This window comes from Argiope bruennichi, chromosome X1 (genome assembly GCF_947563725.1).
Source record: "Argiope bruennichi chromosome X1, qqArgBrue1.1, whole genome shotgun sequence".
In the NCBI taxonomy this organism is placed as follows: domain Eukaryota; kingdom Metazoa; phylum Arthropoda; class Arachnida; order Araneae; family Araneidae; genus Argiope; species Argiope bruennichi.
The window spans coordinates 16,584,545-16,608,461 of NC_079162.1; the positions used below are offsets into that span (position 1 = coordinate 16,584,545).

A 23,917-nucleotide genomic window follows, 5' to 3' on the forward strand; every position below is an offset into this window, starting at 1 on the left:
AAAACATTTAATGTGAAGATTTTCTGTGTTTAATTTCCTCTTGTAAGATTTAGACAAATCTGAAGAGAATTATGGCATTATTTTTTTCAAGGATTTTTTTTATTTTTTAAAATTATTTTTTGAAAGTACTTTTTTTTTTTTTTTTTTTTTTTTTTGCTATTATCGTCTCACTTTGTATTTTTACTGTTCTGATTTATTTAGTAACTGCATCACATGGTGCCTTTAAACTTTAAATCTTGTAGAAATCAGGCTATTAGTGTTTTTCCTTCTGAAGATGAAGATGCAAATGTATGGTATATTTTTTTTTCGGATGTTAAAAGGATGATGATGAAATGTAAATGAGATTTTTATTTATTATTTATTTTGAAGAGATTTACGAATTATTTGGCTTTTTTTCATCAATAACACAAGCTTAAATCTCAGCTGTCAGCTGTATCATTCTGCAACCGATTTAGTGTCAAGATGATTTTTATTTTTGACAATTTAACAGAAATGAAGTGAGCTTTACTGCTTTCTGTTTATATAGAGTAAATATAATCGTTTTGTTAAAGGAATCGTGTTAGTTTTGAAAAATTGGAATACAATACCATGATTTCATACTTTTTTAGCACCAATGAAAGATCTGAAAATATAGTTTTAATACCTCCAAATGAGAATATGAAATGAAAAATCCAATGAAAGTTGAAAAGTAGAGATAAAAATGTCAGAGTAATTTGTCACCTATCAAAATATGCTCGAATCTCTTGTAACACTAATTTGAAAATAAATGCATTTTATTTGAAAAGTTTTTCAAGGATAATCGAATAAAATATTGTATTCTTCGAATATAATATCCATTGTGCTGCTGGAGCAGCTATGGATGTCGTAGTTGAAGCCTGTTTAAATAATTTTTGTAAATATTTTTTGCTCCAGGTGCCATAATCGGCAACATGTCATATTTTTGGTTTTCCTTTTTTAAATATTTTTCTAATAAAATTCAGTAGAGCTTTGGTAGCGTTGAATGGTGTTGTTCCGGAAACTATTCTTTGTTGTTTGTCTTTTTTTTTATTGTTATTAAAGAAGAAAAGAGCTAAACTAATTAATTGAAAAAGAAAATTATGATGCGTGAAAAAAGTTTATTAATTCAGAAGAATTTATTTTCGAGGAAGATAGTTTTTTGAATTGTTGTTTTAGTTTTAATCATTTTAATCGAGGTCAGATCAAACCTCTTAAAGATTTCATTAAATCCTTTTTTTTTTTTTTTTCGTCTTCATTTGAAAAGAATAAGAAATGGTTTTAGAAATTTTTAACTTCTTTTAAAATAGCAAAAAACATTTTATCCTTACGTGTAAAGCAAAAAATATATATGATCCATTCTTAGAATGATTTTTTATTCAAAAAATTAGAAAATAAATATCCTCCATCAAAAAAAGAATGGTTTTCATTTTTATCAAATAATTTTAATTAATATCACTAGAATTCATATATTTCTTCTCTGCAACGCATAACGAAAGATTTCTTTCCGGTAGTATTTTTTGCACTGTGTTTGGCAATCTAAATCATTTTTTTTTTTTTTTTTCAAGAAACTGGAGAATCGATGAATCTGATTTCGATTGTTGGCGCTGCCAGCCGATTCTCGCTTCTAACGTGTTTCGTGCGCAGGCGCCATCACCTCTAGTCTAGCACCTTGATACTTCTTATATCGAAAGCAGTTCTGCAGTAGAAACTCTTTACAGGGAAACTCTTTCCGGGGTGATGGTGGTTCCTTTCCTATGGCTACTTTTGAATGGATTAGGTATGCTTTCTCAATTGTATTAGCAAAAATGATTGTGCTCACGTTCATATTGATATTTTGTTTGGCTTTTTCAAATTTTTCCCCCATAACGTCAAATGCATTTGTTTCGATTTTTCTAAAAAAAAAAAAAAATTGTTGTTTCCTGAAGAAATCGAGACTTTTGTCCATTTTGGTTAAAAGTTATGGAATTAATTGTTAAAATTAGAAGATAATTCAAATAAAATCTTCACAAATTTTTGCATGTCAGTGAGTATGCTCTGAAATATAATATTATCTTTATTTTCTTTATAATATTAAAATAAAATTTTCCGGATTTCTGAAGATAAAGACACCAATTAATAAAAATGTTAAATAAATGCTTATAATTTTTTTAAAAACTTTGATACTTTTTTTTTTTTTTTTTGTAAAAGGGGAATTTGGTGCTTAGTGAGAAATTACTGAAAAAATTAAGAACTTTTTTATATGCATGCATAAGCAGATCCAAGCATTTCCTAAGTATAGGATGTTTTCTACTTTATAATAAAGTACAAATTTTTGAAAAATTATTATATATATAATTTCTAAAAGTATTTTTTTTTTAAATTTTAATGTTTATTTCAGTTTCCAACTGTAAAATAACGGATTTCCTTTTGATTTGACAAAAAAATAACATAAAAATAATACAAATAGTCATTAAAGAAAAATTAAGTCAACTTTTATAAGAGTAACAATAAAAAATAAAAAAAATGTTGTAATTCAAATTAACTAGTAACACATTACTAGTTAATTTGAATCAATACATCATTTCTGAAGCATAGAATAAAAAAGAAGCACAGAATGAAAAAAATTTGAAAAAGGGCAACAAATATTTTTTTGTCATGTTTATATCAAAACTGAAACAAAAATTAGAAGATGTACTTAAAAACCAATTATTATTTTATCCGGTACTAAAAATGTTTCAAGAACTTTTAATATAACATGTTCTTTTTAATTTATCAGTATTGATTTTTTTAAATCTTAATAAATATTGTATATGGATACTAATGGATTCAAATCAAATGAATGGGAATAAATATTCTACAAAAAGTGCTTTTTATATTTTAATCAAAATACTCTAATATGATAAGGCTTATTTTAAAAATAGTTGTAATTTTGATTTAGAAGTTAAATCGAAACTCATCACTTACTGACATTGTAAGAAATAACTGATACGAGAATTTGATTTATTAGATATTGATTAGAATTGATCAATCTATTTGTGTATATATCTATCTATGAAAAGAATTTGTTGTGAATTCTCAATGTTTATAACGTAAAAACTCAACTCTGATATCAATCTCATATGTAAAGTAACAAAACGCGAACGAGACAAAGACTGATTTTCTCTTTTTACATACATACATAGCAATCTTGAATGAAACAAACAATACTAAATGAACAGAAGCATGGATCGCTATAAGAGTATATATGGAATGAACTTGAAACTATGCTGAAGTGTATGGATGTGTTAAGAAGGGATTAAAAGTTAATAGAAGTGGGTGAAAGTGTGGATGAGAATACATGCAAGTGAATGTGTTGAAGTTTAGGAAAACGATTAATTTTCTGAAAAAGAAATAACCATTGAAAATTCACAATGGATTCTTTTTTCTGTAATCTTTCTTAAAGGTTTAAAGAAAGAATCGCTTTTCAAATAAACACAACTTTCATAAAACGAAATCTTTCGTAGCATAATAAAATAGAGTCATTAAAAAGCTATCAAAAACTATATTCTCTCTTAAAAAGCGCTTAAAAAATTTATAAAATATATCAAATATTATGAACATTTTAAAGAAAAAACATTTTTCAGAAATAATGAAAAAATCGAAAAATTAATAAAATTGAAAGAAAAAGTTTCTGAAATTAAAAGTAAAAGAAGAATTGATATTACAACTGACTTTAACAAATGGATAAGATATCTTATCTCTCATGAATTGTATGCTGCTAATGTCAATAAGTATTATTTGTCTGAGCTTTAAACCTACAGTATCTAAGTTTCACGCTTTACAGTTTGTTGTGGTGAAAATTTCGGTTCAAAAAATTTATTAAAATAAGATAAGAGATACGCAAGTAAGTGAAAAGCAAGCAACTCCAAGACGATGTGACAGCAAGAGTATTTCTGAAATTTCTCACTCCTCTGTCATTCAAGACAGACTTGTCTCAGAGCTATCATTATATCGATACTTCCCAAAGGCGTTGTTCATTAGATAAATTTAATGCAGTGTTCTTGAAGAATTAATTATGCTTTAAAGTATATATTTCCATTTAGGGCTGAAAATATTCATCTGGGGACAGACTTGAATACTAAAGAAAGTGTATTAATTGAAAACAGTTTTAAATGCTTACTTTAAGTAGTGTACTGAACCAAAACTTTTGCTTTGATTATTTTCTCTTTTTTAATTTCTAATTTATCATTCATTATTGTAATGTAAAGGATCTAAAAACTAATAAAATTCAATGAAAAACGCTCTATAATTCAAATAAAAGACATAAAATTAATAATAGAGCTTGCTTTGAAAAATGATAGCACGAGCAATATTTTATTTCTCATAAACTGGTATATCTTGTGAAATGGCTTCCAAATCTCCATGGCTTTGTGGTATGGACTTACTGTTTTCAGTTACTGGGACCATGGTTCGAATCACACCTTTTATTTTGTCATAGGAAAATTTCGCATTCAATTAAAATTTAAATAAAAAAAGAATGAACCCTTAGAAGCCTGATTTTCCAGGGTAAATTTTTAAAAATATCAATGTGTTCATTGCAGTAGCCAGTTAAAGGGGGAAATAATGATAAAATCACAATAATATTTTATATATTTATTTCGGAAGAAAATCAGATATCAATTTTGATATTTTAGGCATTAAGGCCATAAATAATATATTTAAATAATTATATTATAGTAAAAATAAGATACTCACGTACCTCAAAAGTATTTTTATTTTTCAGAAAAATGAAATGCGTCGAAGATTTACGTAAGGTTTTTCTAAAGATATGTCACTCTTTCAATACTGTGGGAAAATAAAAAGTCATATTATTTGAACAATTTTGACAGCTAACGTTTATTTTTTTAAACTTTTGTTCAAAAGAATGTTATGCAATGGCAATATGCATACGGACAAACATTAAAAACAAACCAATTGTAACGGTACAATTCACTTTTAAAAGTCCGGTATCAAATTTAAAACTTAGGGCATTTAAAGGTTAAGAAAATTTGAAAAAAAAACCTATTCTAAGAGACATAAGAAATAAGTCTTTAAGTGGTTGGGATTTCCATCTTGTATCACCCAGGTTTATCAGTGTCCACTTGTTTCCAAAATAATACTATATCCCTACTTAAAGGTTTGTCAAAATAGGCCTAAAGAATGAAACTAATTGAGTTTTGATCCATATCCTTTTCAGCTATTGAACAACAAAGACATATTCATAAAAAAAAATGACTGAAGTAATAAACTTGAAACTGAAAATGTAAACAATAACAATGGCGGTAGCAACGGTTTTTCAAAAAAAAAAAAAAAAAAATTTGAAGAAACTGAGTTTGAAAAGGTAGGAAATATTATGAAACTTCAAAAAATAAAAAAAATAAAACAGCTCCAGAAGCTTTTAAGTCAAATGAACAAGAGCGTACCTTTATTAATGCTCTAAAAAGGATAATTTTTTAGCTTTTGAATCTTTCATGTAAAATTCATTATTTTAAATCTAATAAAACCTGATAATTAATTTTTTTTCTAAATTCGCTTCCAAATGACACATCTCGTATAAAATCAAAATGTGAGCAAAATTTAATTAATTGAATCGATCAACTTATAATTAAGTTCTACAAAATTAAAATAGTGTATTATCAACGAGAATACATAAGTATAGAAAATTTCTAAACTCTAGCATATTAAGAAATGAATAAAAAATCGATTCCAAAATTCCACCGCTATAAACACGAAACAAGTCAATTTAATTGAAATTATGTAAATAGGCTCATAATAAAATGTTTTGAAGATTAAATGATTGTCCCCCTTTTAGAAATATAAAAAGGGCTCTCTAATTCTGAGTCATAGGCAGATGACAAAAATGATATCTTAACGGGCACCCAAATGTTCACACCCCTTCAATGTGAAAATATGTCATACGTCTGTCGAAAATGCTAATCAGAACTTTTAGTTGTATAATAAGTAAATGTCTCTATTTTTTTCTGGATGTCTTTCCTCAACATAGCTTGTCTTGTGCTTAGTCCTTTCTTTCTGTCGACTATGTCTAAAGGAAATGTGCACCAAATTTCATTTTTCTGAGTCATAACGTTTTTTCTTCAATATATAAAACGAAAGATGTTAACACTGTTCAGAGGTTTTTTATCCAAAATTTTATACAAATATACAATTGTGGAGATAAAATCATATGTTAAATTTTATTCATCTGGCTCTTTGCGATTTGAGTTACTGCATTCAGATGAATATAGGTGGATAAACGGACAAAGGAGATGGACTTCGTCCTAAATTTGATAAACATTTAGACTTCTGGTGCAAAGAAACAGATATCAAATTTCATGCGTCTATCTAGTTCGGATTTGAAGTTATCGTGTTCTTAGACCTAAGAACAAATATAATTTTTTAAAAAAATTTCTTAGACTCTGAGAGATCTAAATTGTATAGAATCACTGAAATCTGAGGTTATTTAGTGTTTTTTTAGCAAACACCAATTTCTCATTAATGAAAACTCTATATTATAAAATTGCAATTTAAAATCTAAGCAAATACTGAAAAAAAAATGCAGTTCTTTTAAACTAAAAGACTGCTCACATATCAATTGGAAATTTTTTTAAATGTGTGATTAGCCTTTGTAAATTTTTGAGATGATAGTACGATAGCAAACTACCATCCCTTGTTCTTATAAAGGATCAGATATTTAGCAAATCTGGCAATGACTAGTAAAGCACATTTTTTTTTATAGTTACTAATTTTCCAGACAGTATGAAAATTTCGTTATATACAGGCTGTATCTTAATTTAAAAACTGATTCCAAAACGCAAATGAATTGATTTTTGTAACAGAACTAGAAAAAAAAAAGCAAAAGAAAAGAAATAAAATCTCCCCCTCAAAAAAAATTGGCAACTTGAAATTTATTTTACGATATTCAGCAAAGAGTTTCTATCAATTGCTCTCGCCTTCCACACTAATGAATATCATGCAGTGAAAAAATTTTCAAGCACTCATTATCACTCGAAAAAGCACCCCAAACATCTCTAGTTGTGTTAATAAAATATGTATTATTTCAATTGATAACTAAGCTAAGCAATATATTTATGAACATGTCATCCATTAATTTTCTTTTCTTAGTTAACTATGACTGTTGTTTTTTACAGGTGTTTATGCAGAAAGCTCCATTATTCCGACGACTCATTTGTCAGATGATCCTTTAGGATATAAGGTTTGTCGAATGTAACATTTCTATAACAGCAAATTATCTCAAATTTTATTATATCATAGTTAATAACCGAAACATAAATTAATCTGAAAAATGACTGGCTTTGCAGCTAAAAGGAGTGTGAGTATAAATGAAATTTACCAATAAATAAAAACAACTTTTACTTGAATATCAGCTGTCTTCAAAAACGGATTTGGATTTAATTAAATAATTTATCTTTTAATTATTTTGTATTCATCTGCACCGAAAAAATAATGGATAATGTTAGAAATTAACGTCCTCTTTTTTAATGTCTAGCTGAATGTTTTTTGAAGTCTGTCGATATATTTGTGCAATTCATAACGAAATTTAAAACTAGAGAATAATACAATGAGAAATTAATTTTAATAATATTAAAAAATTGAAGCAGAAAGGCATTTTAATCTAATTTTATACCTCCCATAACAAACTTGTCAGATGCTGAACAAAACATTTTAATTGCCATGAAATTTTTCTATACGATCATTTCCATTGCGAAATAGCTTCACTACTTGTCTTACTTTTAATTCTAGTTTATATTCTTGACCAAAATTACTCAGATTTGATCCTCTATTTCTTTTAGAAAAGAACATGGTGCCAGAAAAAAAAATTTCTTGCAAACACTTCTATTATAAGAAAAACAGCTGAAAAGATTTTAAGTTCAAAGCATTTAACCTTGCAACAAAATTTAGAATTATAAAAAATAAAAGACCGAAAAGGTAACGAAAATAACTGTCTTGAAGAGAATCTAAAGAATATTTTCATAAGGAAATTTCCTGAAATGGCTCCATTAAAAAGATAATAAAGGAGCAGAGGAAAAAATGATATTCAACATTTATTATATATTAAATAAATTTTTTAAAATGATTTTAGATACTAAACAAAATTAAAATGCTTAAATTAAAAAATTTATTCGTAAATTTGAAATTTTGCATAAAATAAATAGTTTTAACTTTGAATGATTTATAAGTATTTGAATTTTAAATTAAATAGACATAAATTGACGGGAAACATTTTAATTTTCAGTTTTGCTGAGATATTTGACATTAATTTTGAGTTTTAAATTCTTGCTCATTGTTTAAATTATGAACAAATAGTTTATTTGGGATTTTTTAATTTAGTGGTGGATCCCATTAGACTCTTATCAAACTGAAGAAATGCAGAAACGAAGCAAAAGATTAATTCTTTCTCGACAAGAGGACTTGTTGTCGACACCAAACATTGAACCAACTGTTCAAACTCCATTATTAACCAAGAAAAAAGGTAAAAAGATTAGAAATCTCTTCAAGAAGATTAGAATCTAAAAAAATAAGTGAATCTTAATGTTTTAAAGACAAAAAAAAGAGCAATCAGAATTCTCTTCATTGAAGCAGAAAGCATAATGAAAGCAACCTCTGTTAAATAAAAGTTTGTTTCATTTTTAGAATAATATTCCAGTTCAACAAATGATTTATACTTGTATTAGATAAGAATGAATAGGAAAAAATTTTAGACATCTATACCGGCTTACATTCTTGAGCATGAATTAAACCTTTCTAAAACTCTCCATTTGAAATTTATTGGAGCCATGGTATGCCGTTTCGGGCATTTCATTTGCTCATTTCCGTCCTGTAAACATTAAAGCCATTTTCTGACGAACCATTTCTTGACAAAAGCAATGGTTCTATGAATTGTCCCCACATTTTAAAACTTCCACAATATTCAACTTATTAGAGTTTTGAATTCAAAATTACAAATTTAAAATATAGGGTGATTCATATTGAATGAGGCAAAAGGAATAACATAGTACGAATTTTTTAATGGATTTATTTAGCTGAAATTACAGTTATACGAGCTTTATCTGGCAACAGCGCAAATTCTACCAGTAACGAAGTCGCCGTTAGGAATCAAAATGGCGTCATCCTTGTAGTGCTCTGTGTATTGGAATATGACAAAACACCCTCATTAATCGTCGTTCAAAGAAATTTTTGCAAGACATTTGGTAAAGAACCAGGGCATTGTAACAACATTGAACGATGGGTGAAGCAATTTCAGAACACGGGGTGCTTATGTAAGAAACTTAGACAAGACGAAACTCCGCTCAAACCAAAATGCTTGAAAAAGTTCGTGAAACATTTTCGCGAAGTCCTGAAAAATCAACGCATCATATGAGTGAATATACCTCAAATAACGGTGTGGCTTGTATTACGGAGATGTAGCGTGTGTTTATTGACGTGTTGGACTTGTCAATAGGAAATATTCTATCACGAGTGGGACAGGTATTGGAATACCGCACTTTTATAGATAGATATAAAATATTTATAGATATTTCCCATGTCATCGGAGAGACACACGTAGAACAGCTGTAGAAAATAAAATTAAGTAATTATAGTTTCATGGTAAATGTGATTTATCAATATAAATTAATTACAGCTTTCACAGGAATGCTTTATTTTTGTCTCATTCAATATAAATCTCCCTATACACAAGAACCATGCATTTGTGAGATCGAATCTTGCGTGGAAACCCTCCGACAGCAACCCTCTAGCAATGTAAGAAGTCAGTAGGCAGCACTTCAAATAACTGCAGATCGTATGTATTTAGAATCAAAATGATACGGAAAATTTGAAGTCTATGAAATATTTTGTAAGATCCTCTTGCCACATTAAGAACTTCAGTAATGATCTCACTTAGTCAAAACGTTTGATGCTCCCTTGCTCAAAACATAAAATGCGAGGAAAATTTGGAAATTAAGCTCTGTTTGCTTATTTTCCAGAAATAGCCGAGTAGCGTCATTCTGTGAGTGGAGTTAAAAGGCTGTGCTGCAATTAACTCATCCTCTAGAACCATTGAAAATGACCGCAAAAATAAGATTTAAAAAAATCCCTCGGAATGCGAAATGCATGAAACAATATAAATTTTGCCTGGAAAAATATTGTTCGGATATCTGTTCCATCTTAAACTGTATGAGCCATCCGAAACGATTATCAAGGAATGCTAAGCCTCAGTGTGTTCTTGGTTCATGAAAATGTTTCCCGTACAGCATTAAATTAAAATATGTCACCGCGGCTCTACTGGAATGTTTTTGAACCTCAATGTGACACCGACTGCCTATCTACTATTCCCATATTAAAACTGGTTTGTGTCTTACCACTTTCGCGATGAGAGTACATTCCATGATTTTATGAGATAGCTACACTTCCTCATGATATTAAAAAAAAAAGAAAGAAAAAAGAAAGAAAGAAAGAAAATTTTCAAATTATGTAAAACGCTATGGCAAGTGTCTTAACTGATGATTATATGAAAGTATATTGCACTTTTGTAGCTTCATGAAGTGCATAGTAAAAATTTTGTATCTACGAATGTCTGCCATTGATTCTGAAATAAAAAAAGTATTTTCTGAATATTCATCAAATCCCTAGTGCAATAGTAATAAATGAAATATAAAATTGTACGGGTGATTGTCATTCTAATGAATTTTGTCATACGAACTAGCCAGTCTAATCTGATCGTTTCTAGTACTATTTCACGGATGGTTGCTTTTTCGCAACATTCTCTTTCCTACGGCGACATTCGTTTCATGAGATAGAAGAGGACAAAGATTTGCTTTCTCTTCGAATCGGAATCAGCTTTCACAATGACCATTTCTTCTTAAATTATATTTATCTAAAGTATTTTGCAAATGCCCAATAGTAAGCCGTCAAATAAAAAAAATTGAGTCGTAACGAATTTTTAACTCAATTGTGAAGACTTTTATGGCACAAATTTTGTGAAAAATTTGTCATAAAAAGCTATTTATGTCGTAAAGAATTTGTGGAGTTTTTTGTGCGTGTGTGTGTGTGTGTGTGTGTGTGCGTGCGTGTGTTTTTGCCATAAAGAACACTCTGGGATCAGAAAAAAATGTCCGCGACCCTATATATATACAAATATGCATATACATAAGAAAATAAAAAGGACATTGAAGCGTTTATTGACAAAAAGATAAAATTAGTAAAATATAATTTTATTAATGAAATATTTCAAATCAAGTTTGCATTTTCTAAGCTACACATTCATACCGAATTCAACAAATAACTCGCAATGTTTCTAAACGCAATAATTTATTTTCACTTTAAGGAAACACGAAAGTTAAAAATGTCATATAAAACACAAACGAAGATCAGCACTTATCAGAATTGTGAAAGAAATAAAAATTAAAAGAAAAGTTAAAAAGCGAACGATTCACAATTTTCTTCATGCTCATAGATGAAAAATCGAAAAAACTGGCGACAGCATTTGCTTTTCGAGATGTGAGTTTTCTTCAGACAGAAACGAAAGTATAAGAAGATCTGCTTTATAAGAAATCCTCAAAAATAAAATTCTAGCTAAAAATAAGTTGAAAAAATCTTTTCTTAACTAATAGCAAGCTCATGTAATTTGATGAATTTCTATAAATTAAATTTTGATGAATTAAGACAGATATTATTTAATAGCCTCTTTCCCTTCTTTTGTGATGAATCATTGTTATTTTTATTCTTTTAGGCAATCGAAACTCTAGGAAGAAGAATGTAGGAAATGGTAAAGACGAATTTGACAAAATTTTCTTAGGAGCAAACAAAAAACTTAAGAAGCAAGGCAAGATGAAGAAACCAAATCCGGTATACATAAAATATTTTATAGTAAAACTGTAATACTTTTATTGCATAACTTTTATAAAGTCATCTTCTGTTAAAACATGCATTTTATGAAGCCTTCTTTTAACTTCTAAAATATTTCTGAAGAATTCACCATGTTTTATATCTATGTGTGGTGGGTTTTTTTTCCCTCCTTATGCATTGTAGTGAAATACTGACTGTAATTTTATGATGAAATCATCTTTTTTCTTATGTCAGAAGAGCCAGCAGTATATGTCCTTCAGTAGAAGTAAAATGTAAGTTTGATATTTGAGGGTGGATTAGATTCAACAATACAAACGATAACAAATCAAATTTACTTGCCAGAATGTGACTATCAAATCTCATAGTTAGGATGTGAATACTTATTGAGTAATTAGAACGGGAACAAGATTCAATCAAGTGAAAAGAGCAAACGCATTGAGGAAATGTATTGATATCACAAATTTAAAAAATAAAAATTTAGTTTTTTAAAAGATACTTCCTTTGGAATCATTACAATGAACATTATATTTAGAATACAATTTCAGGACAATTTTACTGGACTGAATGATACGCTTTGTAACTTTTACAATGCCATGAAGTTTGTCTATTTTAAGAATAAAGAGAACTTATAATTGCGAAAAGATCATCTTGGGCCACGGTGGGAAACATTTAATTCAGCTAACTTATAAAAAAATCCCTTAAGAAAAATATCCATATAGAGTCCACAAACTAATGTGGCTATTAAATAAGTTCATATATTATTTCTGCTGAAAAATAACCACCTATTTATACTTTTCTTTGGCATTATTTTTATTTTATAAGAATTTATTTATTTATTATAAGATATAATTCCAGCTTGGGATGAAATGGCACCTACAGCCACTGAAACTGTATGATTCCAGTCATGGGTTAAAGGGCAACCAATTTTCGCATAGAAAAAATGATGATTATTCCATCAAAAAATGTTTCAAAAAATCCTCGCACATTCAGAAACTGTTTTTTGCAGATTCGCTAAAGGCAGTCAATTCGTGTTTCGAAAACATACGAAGTCTCTACATCAATATGATGTACAGCGTGAAATTAGAAAGACCGCTAATTTATGACATTGAATAGGGTACCAGCCCTCAAAAACACTTTGCATCAATCTCACAGTGTCAAAATCTGCTACTACACCCGTTACTCATTACGGAAAATATGCATTCTCTTCTTTAGTAGTTCGTTAAATTACCCAAATTTTTAAATTAGGGTAATTTAAGGAACAAAGATGCAAATGTATAGTAGGAAATGAGTCGTAAGTAAACAAAAAGTAAGGCTAAAAGTGTTGACAAATTTTCAAAACTTTGTCTCTTTCAGATTGTCAAAATGTTTAAAAAGATAATTTTGCAACGAATTCCATATCCTAAAATTAACAGTAACAAATCAGTTACACAATAGATGGAGCGAAGACGCTAATTCAACTAAACTCCGCAAAGTTACTGACCAGACAACAGCTCTCAGTTTGTCACCGCGCGCAAACAAATCTCCGCCTGCCCTCAATAACATCTGCTCCAGCGATGACTCAGTGTCCTTGGTACCATGCCAATCTAATAGTAAAACTATTTTTATATTTCTATTCTTATTATAACGCCTATTTAAAACTTTTTATTTAATAATAGAAACACGCAAAAATCTTTGAAAAAGTTCCAAAAAAGTCAGTTTTTACTAAACTTTAATATCCTTGCGGCACCTCAAATTTAGTCCAATATTTTTCACATTTTTAATTTATCTTATCTACACCGAAAGGCAATTTTCCGGCTGTATTACAAATTAAAAATCAAAAATTGATTATTTAGTAAAAAAACTTTAAAATGTAGCAAAAATTTTAATCTTATGAAAATTTAACGTCTTTGCAGCACCTCAAAACTTACTCAAATAATTTTCATATTTATAATTTATTTTATCTACACCAAAAGGCAACTTTTCCGCGTTATTACAGAGTTGTAGTTTCGTTCCACCCTACTGCCTACACTTCGAAGCGGAAGTTGAATATACTTATTCTAATAGTTAGTGATTCAAAAAAATTATGTGTAAAATATAGTTTTCTCAGGAAAGAGACTTACATGGATAAACTTAGAAACCAAAACTTTAAAATTTAAAAAAGATCAATTTTAAAAGCATGGATAAACTTAAAAAGCTAAATATAAAATTTTATCCCAATCGTTAGAGCCGTTTCCGAGATACACAAAATAAATAAATTTATGTATATAAAAGAACCGCTCGTTTAAAATGACATAAAATGAAGATGTAAATGACTGAAATTCGTATCAATTTGAAGGTAAGAAAAATTTCTTTTCAAATATATTATGTCTTATAATATATTTTATTTTCTTCCTTTTTTTTTTTTGGTTATTTTCTTCCTTTTATTCCATTGGTTAATCCCATTTATTTTTTCCATTGGTTAATTGGTTTAATTCTAGGCCTTTTAGCTTTTCTTCTAAATATATATATCAAAAAATATAATCCAAAATTACATATTTTTTATTTTTTTGTTCTTTTATGTAAAGAATGATGTAATACCTATACTTATAATAAAGCTCAGTGTGTGTGTGTGTGTGTGTGTGTGTGTGTGTGTGTGTGTGTGTGATTCTGAACTCAATCTGAAATTCTGCCTATCTTTCAAATAAATATATATCATATTCAGCTGTTGATAAATATATATCCTATTCCGTTACCAGCTACGTGTTTCCATTCGGTAGTTTACAAACTCATTAATTTAACCTAAAATATTTCTTATTTATTTCATTCGGTACAGTCTTTCTTGAGAACCAGATAGCTGTTTTTTTTTTTTTTTTCAAACTTGTAAGATTATTTTTAAGATTTTCTCCCAAGTAGGCAAAATAGCATCTAAAGATCAAATATATTTTTCTCTTCTCTTGTAATTTTTATGATGTTTAAATACACATCTTGTATAAGAGTCTCAATATAATACAAATAAAAAAAATCGTCATTTGAACTGCTATTATTTTCCTTTTTGTTAAACATAGAGGTGGTCTGAACCACATAAGCATTAATGTCTAAGAATCATTTATATACAGTATAAACCTGTTTCCATGCTTTAACGCACCAATAAATATATTATATTTATTGGTTGATTTAAAACTACAAATATTATTTAAAAGCTATTTGTTTACTTTGCAGAATTTTTAAATATTTTTTCATAATAAAGATTTAAAAATTTAAAAACTTTCAAATTAAAAGAGGAAGAAGAAAAATTGTTCGGATATGAGGAAAATTTACTCAGCTTATATAACGCCAGTTGTACTCAATATTTTGACGTAAAACTTTTATGAACGAGGAGGCAAATCCAACAACTAGATCAGTTAATCAGTCAATAAAACTCATAATGTTTTTATAATAAGAATTTACTCAATCTTTGTATTTCAAATATCTTAATTCTTCTTTAAATCTCTTTCGCGATTCGATTTTCTAGCACTCATCATAAAACAAGAAAGCCAGGATAGAAGGAAAAAAATAATAAGGAATAAAATGTAAGTTTGGCATTTCTGTGGGAGAAAGGAGGTTAGCGACCAGCCTTTCCTTGTCGCATCCTAATTACCCGAATAACTCACAAATCCTACTAACTGCTGACAGGAACAACGTTGCGCCTCGGGAAGTCATTATCCTTTGTGGTTTCTCCATTTGATACAGATTGCGAGCATATCATTTGCTGCTACGTAGGATGGTAATCTGTCATTTTCACTTAAGCACCAAATTTTTAGGAAAAAATGTTTCTTTATATCGTTGTTCATAACGATGTGAAATTTTAATATCAAGCGTGAGATAATCATTTTTGGCTTCATACGTTTTTTTGAAAAATTGGCTTTCTTAACTTTTAGATTTTAAAATAAAAGAGGAAAATCAAAATAGAAAACTTAGTTACACCAAAATAACATTTTCTTTTAGGTACGTTTGTAGACATCGAAATTATAATCGCTAAAAAAATTAATGCTATTATTTCTTCCATTATAACAATAAGAATAAAAAAAATTACAGTTAAAAAGTTAAAGCATTATTTTTAGATCAAGAATCTATTTTTAATTTTTACAAATGAACCAGAGTCTGTATTCCAAATACAGCCTCTTCAGAAAACAAATTCCTGAATTCTCCGAAAGAAAGGAAAACGTGTATCTTCCGAAATATTTCATTTGGAAACTTTCGTTTGTCTTAAAAATAGATTTCATAGTTTTTATAACTGATCCTAAGCTCAATTTTGTAATCATTATTTTTTTAATTCTAAAAGCATGTATAAACTTGTGGGAAGATTGGTTCTTAAATCCGCTCGAGGTGAACCAAATCCTTTCAGCTATTCAAAGGAATTCGTAGCACAAATGTATTGTTCGCATCTAGTTCATCATTCCTCGCTATCCTTCAAGGTGAAATGTGGAAATCAATAAGAATTTTATTTCTTGACTATTGATTTCCTTCAACATTTTTTGTTTAATATTGCAAATATTACTTTATTAATAAAATGCTATATATTTTTAAAGACATTTTGTTTGTATTATTAAGAATAATTTTATACAATATTAGTTTTATGTAAATAATTTACAGCAACTGTTTATTATATTTTTACAAATACAATTAGCCGACTTTGTTGAATGATGTGTTCTTCTAGAATATTGTCTTTCTTGGGTATTAAATTATTAATCTAGAATGCTTAAGTAGTTAAAATCTAAGCTTTAATAAGATTAAAAAATTAAACATTTTGTCTTTGATAAAATCAAAATATGAATTTAATGAAAGCTGAATTTTTTTATACAATTAATTCAGTTTTTCTAAGTTATTAATTCAAGATGCATAGCTATTTAAAATTTCATCTTCTGTTGTTTTATCAGATTGGAAAATATGAAATCTGGGAAAATTGAAATTCATGCTAAAAGTAATTATTTTTTTCTATGCCTATACTTGAAGTAAGACATTTTAATATTAAATGTTTTGAGCTAAATGTCTGTTCCTGGTTAGTTTTCCTTTTTTCTCAATCAAAATGTCTAAAAAACAAAAGACACCAAATTATATTGTTTGAAGAAGGGAAAATTATTCTAAAAATATGTAATTAGAAAACAAAATGAAAATTGATTTTTCATTTATCCTGCTATAAAATGAGTTTATTTGGATTTGGTGTGAGGAAATATTTAATTGCAAATTAATTAAAAAAGGACTTGGTGGTGATTGAGTCTATGATAAAAACATATTTTTTAATATTAAATTGTGAATAAACAGGTTATATATCAAACTTCGCTAACCATAGTTTCTACAATGGAAAAATATTAGATGATTAAACGAGTTGCTGAAATAATGAAATTGGTTTGATTTCCATTACAACAATAAATTTGTTACAGAAAATTACGAAAAACTAATTTTAAATATTTTGCTAAATTTAAGGAAAAATTGTTCGATACTTATATTGGTATCATTTAAAAACCTAAAAACACTATTATTGAACTTATAAATAAGTCCAATAATTTTCTAAATAAAACTCATTGCGTTTGCATTGTCAATTATTCTTCATTTCAACAAGAAATGAAAAAGGTCCTTGATTCTAAGTGATACTAAAGGTAAGGTATGAGTGTTGGTTCTCCTCTCTCTCATAGTTTGCCTAAAAACAATTTCTTCGGACAGCTCATGAGTGGTTCCCAAACTATTCGACTGGAAGAATATGCATGCTTTATATTTCATGAGTTGATTTTGTGACATCTGGATATTTGAAACAAATCAGCTAGAAAAACAGAAACAAATCTGCTTAATTATCATTTATTTGAATAGCCATGGTTTATGTTATGTTTATAATAGTTGATAGCCAGTTATACATTAACTGAAAGTTTTATCTTAAACAGAAAGTAATTTTTCTTTTATAAAAATGTTGGGGGATTTTGATTCCCATGGAAGCAATATTGTTTTGGGGCCCTTTCCTAAATTAATATTGTGAATGCAATGTATTGGGTCTTTGCAAAAGTTTCTGGCACTCATATGTAAAAAGGTATTTCTCAATACTCACCTACATATCCGCATGCATAACTCAAGAAGAAGTCCACTTATATCTACACCTTTGTCCTTTGTAGGCTGTACAGAAGATGTAGGCCGTTTTGTGCTCTGACGAATCGCTAAATAGCTCTTTCACTTACAGTAGAACATTTTGTGTTATCACCTCAGTTCGCTTTGCTCTGTTTCCAAATAAACATGGCTGAACCATTCTCCTTTTGCACCCAACAGAACCAAGAGTTCAGATCCGTGAAAGATTTACAACATATATGCGAACACAATTTAGTTGTATATCGTTTCTCAGTTCCAGTATTCGTTTAATAAAAGTTAAAAGAGATAAAGTTCGTCGGTAAATAAAGAAAAAATTATGAATGATTTGCACAGAAAGGCGATATTTTCACCTTATCCATGTTTTTTCGTTTTTATAATTTAAAAATATAATAAAATTGTTTATTGTAAGAAATTTTTATTTCATTTCAGATATTTCTTCGGCAAGGGCAATCTCCTAAAAGGCTTCGACAACATATGCAGCATAAAAAAAAAGTGAAACAGTTCTTACAAAAAAGAATCCAAGAGCAAATACAACAACGCCACCAGAATCTTCAATTTACATACACCAAAAGCTCCTCTGCCTCTAAATAATTAATTACTCATTGCTTAAGTGATCTACTGATTATATTCAACTGGATCATTTCAAAGTGTTATTCATTAAGTAAAGGACACCTAAGAATAAAAATGAAAATTGTTTTATTTTTTAACGAGAAGCAGCTGTTTTTATGACATTTGTGCATTATCGAAGTTTCGAATTGACAAAATTATATTAAATAATAAGGAATTTTGATGTTTTTGATCAAAATGAATTACAAAATGCAAAAATTTCCTTGTATTTAAGAATGATCCATCAAAACATAGGAGCTAAAGAAATCTTACTGAGAATAACTACTTAAAATGACGTTCAAAAGCAGTTATTATAAAGCAGAAAGTAAAATAATTTTAGAAATGGAAATAAACTTTTTCCGATATATACAGAGTAAATAATGGAAACGAAAGTAAATTTTGGAGACTAATTATATTTTTAAAAAATTGTGCAGAGTAAATAAAATGTATTGTGCCTGTACAGTTAAATGTGGCATAAACCAATCAATCTAATCTTTTGTATTCAATTTTTAGGCGAAATAAAAACGAGTAACAATATACTTTGTACGTTAATTTTTAATTCCGCACTGCTTTATTTCTGAAATATTTTCAGTAAAGCTTAAAACATACATTATGATTATAGTAAAACTACAAAAGATTCTGTAAAATGCATCGAGTTTCAAAAACAGTAAGCGAGAATATATTTCACACTTCATGATTATTTTCGGGCCTTTAGATTCTTTACAACTTTCATCATGGATAGTGCACTAGCATCAATGATTAATCGATTTGCACATTGGGATGAATGATATTAAGAAGCAAAATCTTATATATGAACTTATGATTTCTTAGCTGTCGATTAGCTGTTCTTAGCATCATTCTAAATTATTTATTTCCATTTCCAAAAATTTTAATCGGGAATTTTTTAATATGTTTATTATAATGGGAAAGCCAAAAGTTGCCCGTCTTGGTGTAAACAAGGAACAGCAATAAAATAAGAGATTCTTACTCGCAGTTTCCCAGAGTAAACTTGGATGTAATATATTATTATAAAATCACCACATTTTTAAATAATTTCCAAATCAGGCTGTCACTTTTAGATAATCATAATGTCCAATAGAGTCAAACGAGAAAATCAAAGCAATAGTAATTAAGTGGAAATAACTTCTAGAAAGCTAGATATTTCACATGCAGTGACATTATAGACTAAATAGGATTAGACTTACCTTCTTAAATGCGTTTATAGAAAAGGTTTACGAATATTTTCGAAAAAGGTAATAACCCTGCTTATTGGCCATTTTCTTTTTACAATCTATTATTAAATATTTTTTATGGTTATTATGATAATTATTGCACTTGCTTCTAAGAAAAATTATTATTATGACCAACAATGAAATTCTTTTGAAATGAGTTAATTAACTTTCATTATATATCACGAATTCAAAATGAAACTTTTATAATGTAAGTTTAAATTTTAAAATATTAATTTTAGTTTTTTTTAATTTTAATTCAAATATGGCCTGATAATGTGCGAAATTCTTTTCTCAAACAAATCTCTTCCCTGTGCAGCTTGATATCACCATTTGCATGACTATTCAATTTGATATTTTAGTTAAAATTATTAATGCACTAAAAAAGAAAGTTTTTTCTTTGAAAACTGCATTTATGAAATACGGATATTTATTACTTTTTTCAAATTATAATACTATTAAATAGTCCGAAATGAAAATTTGAAACTGTATTTTGATTTGGTGTAATATGTGAATAACTTGTAGAGGCATGTGTTTCAATTCAATGATTTTTAAAGTCGGCCTTTGATCCCACACTTCACAATCTAGTGGTTATTTAAAATTACGATGCAGTTGTTTACCATATCGGAATAAATTATTCAAATCTTTTAATAGACCGTACTTATATTGTTTTTAGTAAATAAATGTCGTTTATAAATAATCATCTAGTTTTTCTTCGTCTAAATCTAGGGACTATTCAATTTTTTTCCCAAATAAATTTTTATGTCATATTTAGAAAATTTCTTTACCCCACTTTTAAATGAATAAATAAATGTTATTCAGATCCCTTGAATATAGACATATTAAATGTATATTCCTTGCATTCGAATTAAATGTCTTTGATGATTCATTGCCTCCAATTTACTTGATAAATTATTTATGTCTTATCACAAATAATTTGCTGAAACATATTTTTTGCTATGTATATTAAGCTAATTTATAATCAGTTTGTATACAAATACGTATATATATTGCTCAACATCATTATTATTATTGTATCATTAACTAAGCATACGTTTCATTTTAATTCGGAGTGGTTCACAGTGGCTCATTTTCCTTTTCCAGCAAAACGAAATTCAAAGCATTAATAAAACTAAAAATAGCCGGCATTAAAACTAAATATAGCCGGATTTTAAAATTTCCATATTTAAAAAACTGAAAACATGCAAGGGCAAAAGTATGTTGACGGTGCTGGTATTCAAAGACATATTTCAGGTGTGTTGCCACGACTTCCGTCAAAAACTTCTAGATTTTATTTAGAGTATGTGCATGTCACAAATGTAAGAGAACGTAGTAAAAACTTAACAAAATGTCAGACTTTCTTTGAACCTTTTTACATGATCAACTAAAAGATGGTGTTCAATATTCTTTAATTAATTTGGTGAGTAAAGAGGTACATAATGGCGCCATGAAAGCTTCTGAAAGGGTTTGGGTTTTTTTTTTTTTCAAACAAATTTCAACTGATGCAAGATATGCAGGGGAAAATCTTTTGATGAATCCCAAACCGACACTAACGAGAAGACAAAGATGTTGAATCTTTAATCAAGGCAAGGAGAAAGAGTATACATAGAAAAGGGAAATTATTTGATAATGAATCTGCAGAGGAAACATCGCGAAAAAAGATGTGCAAAGCTTTGATCAAATGGTAGAGAAAGCATTGCAGAAACAATTGGAAAAAATATTAAAACTTGATTCTTGCACAGTTCCGAGGATTCTCCAAGGACACTATATGAAAACACGCAACAGATTCGCAGTACAATCATCAAAATTTTTGCAGTGCTCAGTGTTTTTGTGAAAAGCAAGAAAACAAAGTATATCTGTCCGCATATTTTTTGTGTGTATGAATTTTACTACCGAATTAATTGAATTTGTCGCCAATTCGTTTAATACAAGTCTTCTACCTGCGTAGATTTTTTTACTGTTATGAAAATTGCAATTTTTTTTTAATTTAAAATACTTTGGGTTGAAAATGTGTAAAGTTATAACAAAGTTTTTCAAACTATGGGACATGTAGCACAGATGCTATAATGCATTATTTTTGATGGCATAATTGAAATGAGTAGGAAACAGCAATCTTTTTACAGATTTGTTTCAATCGTTGTTATTCAGATGTATTTGTTTCTTTCCATTTTTGTATACCTCTGCTTAAATTTCGGACACAATGACCATATGCTGATTACGGCTTTCGGTAATTACTTTCTTGGAAATTTTGGAATCGACGTATAATATTTTAGTACAAAAAGGTGATCATCTTTTAAATATTTCATGTGATAGAAATATCATGAATGATTTTTAAAAAGATGACTTTTACAAGTTTTGATTCAAAGAAGAGATAAGAGATTTTATAAGCATATTTCCGAGGAAGCGATTAAATTTTTAATGCTTTTTAATTGACCATATCTTTGCAAAACAGAATTTTCTGTCATACTATTAATTAAAAATAAATATAAGAAACGGTTGCAATTTGAACCTGAGTTAATACGCGTTTGTACTGAATGTGGCAGATGCTAAAAAGACGAAGACATATGTCAAAGGCGTTAGTGACAAAGTACTAGTCGGTCCTTGCAATTTCTGTCGACAATACAAGGCAATGAGCTCTCTTTTCTAACTTCATTTGTCAAGATGTAGAGTGTAGCTGATGCTGTTCTTGTAGAAACAGACTGCGTAATTTTGTTGAATCGACGAACACCTCGATAACATGATCTGTTAAAATATTTGAATTAAAATGCTTTTGTCCCTTTTACAATTAATTTCAAGAAAAATACAACTGTTAATTTTCTGAACAATATAATATAATGTAATAAGTAATATAACATAAAATAATCAGTAAATCTATTTGTATAACCTTATCTAGAATTCCGAATTTAATTAAATTTTCATTTTGCAGAATATTTACCAACACAAATAAGCGGGAAAAATTATTAAATAAAAAGTATTAAATTGTCTTGCTTTGGTGCAAAGAATATATGCTTAAGACATTGCAAAATTCACCTGTTCTAACAATTATCGATAACTTAATTCCATTAAATTCATTAAAATAAAACTATAGCTATAAATTCACTGATTTTTGTTATTAATAAACCGATTACTAAGAACAAAGTAAAATTCTAAAGCTTAATTGAACTTCTGATTGAGGAGTTTTCTCAATACTGGTTCTAGTATTTTAAATAATAGGTGTGCGAGTAGACACTCGACCTTTTTTCATATAGAATTCAATTTTATTGAAAAGATACTTGTTTCAAAGATTAATAATCGAAATATTCGTCATTGCCAACTTTGCCATTTATCAGGTACATTATGAAAGTTTTCATGACAGAAACCTGGTGCAAAATATTCTTTCTTTTGTGCCTAGGAAATAAATTGGAGTGCAGATTTTTGTTTTCTTACATCAGTTTATGAAGAACCCATTTTCCTTCCTTTTGTATCTTTCACATTGCATGCAATCAGTGTGATAATGCTTGGTGAGTAACTCATTGCTTGGTAAGTTCTACTAGCTCTTCTTGAATTTCTCATGGATTTTCATCCAGTAAAATTAGAAATTTTTTGGTTTCAAATTTTCTCTACTGCATCTGAACTTGAATCGGTTTCAAGAGTGAAATTCCCATTACGAAATCTTGCAAACCATCTTTTTACTACTGAATGCCTCACAGAATGTTCCCTAAAGTCGAATTAACCAGTTCCATAGTTTGAGTGACATTTTTTCATTTGAAAACAGAACAGAATTCAGTGGCGTAAATTTTGCTTATAGACATCCATTTCTTAAAATTGATACAAACGAAATGACAGCTTGTAAATAACTGAAACCTATGTAAAAAGACAGCAATGACTAAGCTATATATATCTAAAATGGCGGACGAAATTAATACTTTAAAGTATGTTTTAAATACAACCAATTTCAGAGCCAAGTTTCTACTTGCACACTTATTAAATTACCACTTGGATTGAGGAAAAGGTGTCTTAATATTTTCTGTTAGAAATTTTATCGTATATTTATTAATACTTGTTGCAATATATAGAGAAATAGCAAATGATTATTAAGTATTAAAATAACCCATATTTGTGTTAACATAATATAAATTATAAAAATACACTTTATTTATTTTTTTTTAATTTTATTTATTTATTTATTTTTGCAA

At 28.3% G+C, this 23,917-nt stretch overlaps 1 protein-coding gene across 1 annotated transcript; it reads left to right on the forward strand.

Annotated features, from left to right (window-relative positions):
* The first annotated feature begins 1,654 nt into the window (after positions 1–1,654).
* Positions 1,655–20,567, forward strand: LOC129958168 (uncharacterized). Its single transcript, XM_056070412.1, has 5 exons — positions 1,655–1,774; positions 7,143–7,207; positions 8,344–8,485; positions 11,723–11,838; positions 18,337–20,567. The coding sequence occupies exons 1-5, from the start codon at positions 1,735–1,737 to the stop codon at positions 18,496–18,498; spliced, it is 525 nt and encodes a 174-aa protein (XP_055926387.1). The 5' UTR covers positions 1,655–1,734; the 3' UTR covers positions 18,499–20,567.
* The last annotated feature ends 3,350 nt before the right edge of the window (positions 20,568–23,917 follow it).

Excerpts from the sequence above, each read along its gene's own strand:
- LOC129958168 (XM_056070412.1), top strand. The coding sequence starts at position 1,735 with ATGGTGGTTCCTTTCCTATGGCTACTTTTGAATGGATTAG. Across the intron at positions 7,208-8,343 it reads ATGATCCTTTAGGATATAAG|TGGTGGATCCCATTAGACTC; the intron begins GTTTGTCGAATG and ends TTTTTAATTTAG. Across the intron at positions 8,486-11,722 it reads ATTATTAACCAAGAAAAAAG|GCAATCGAAACTCTAGGAAG; the intron begins GTAAAAAGATTA and ends TTATTCTTTTAG.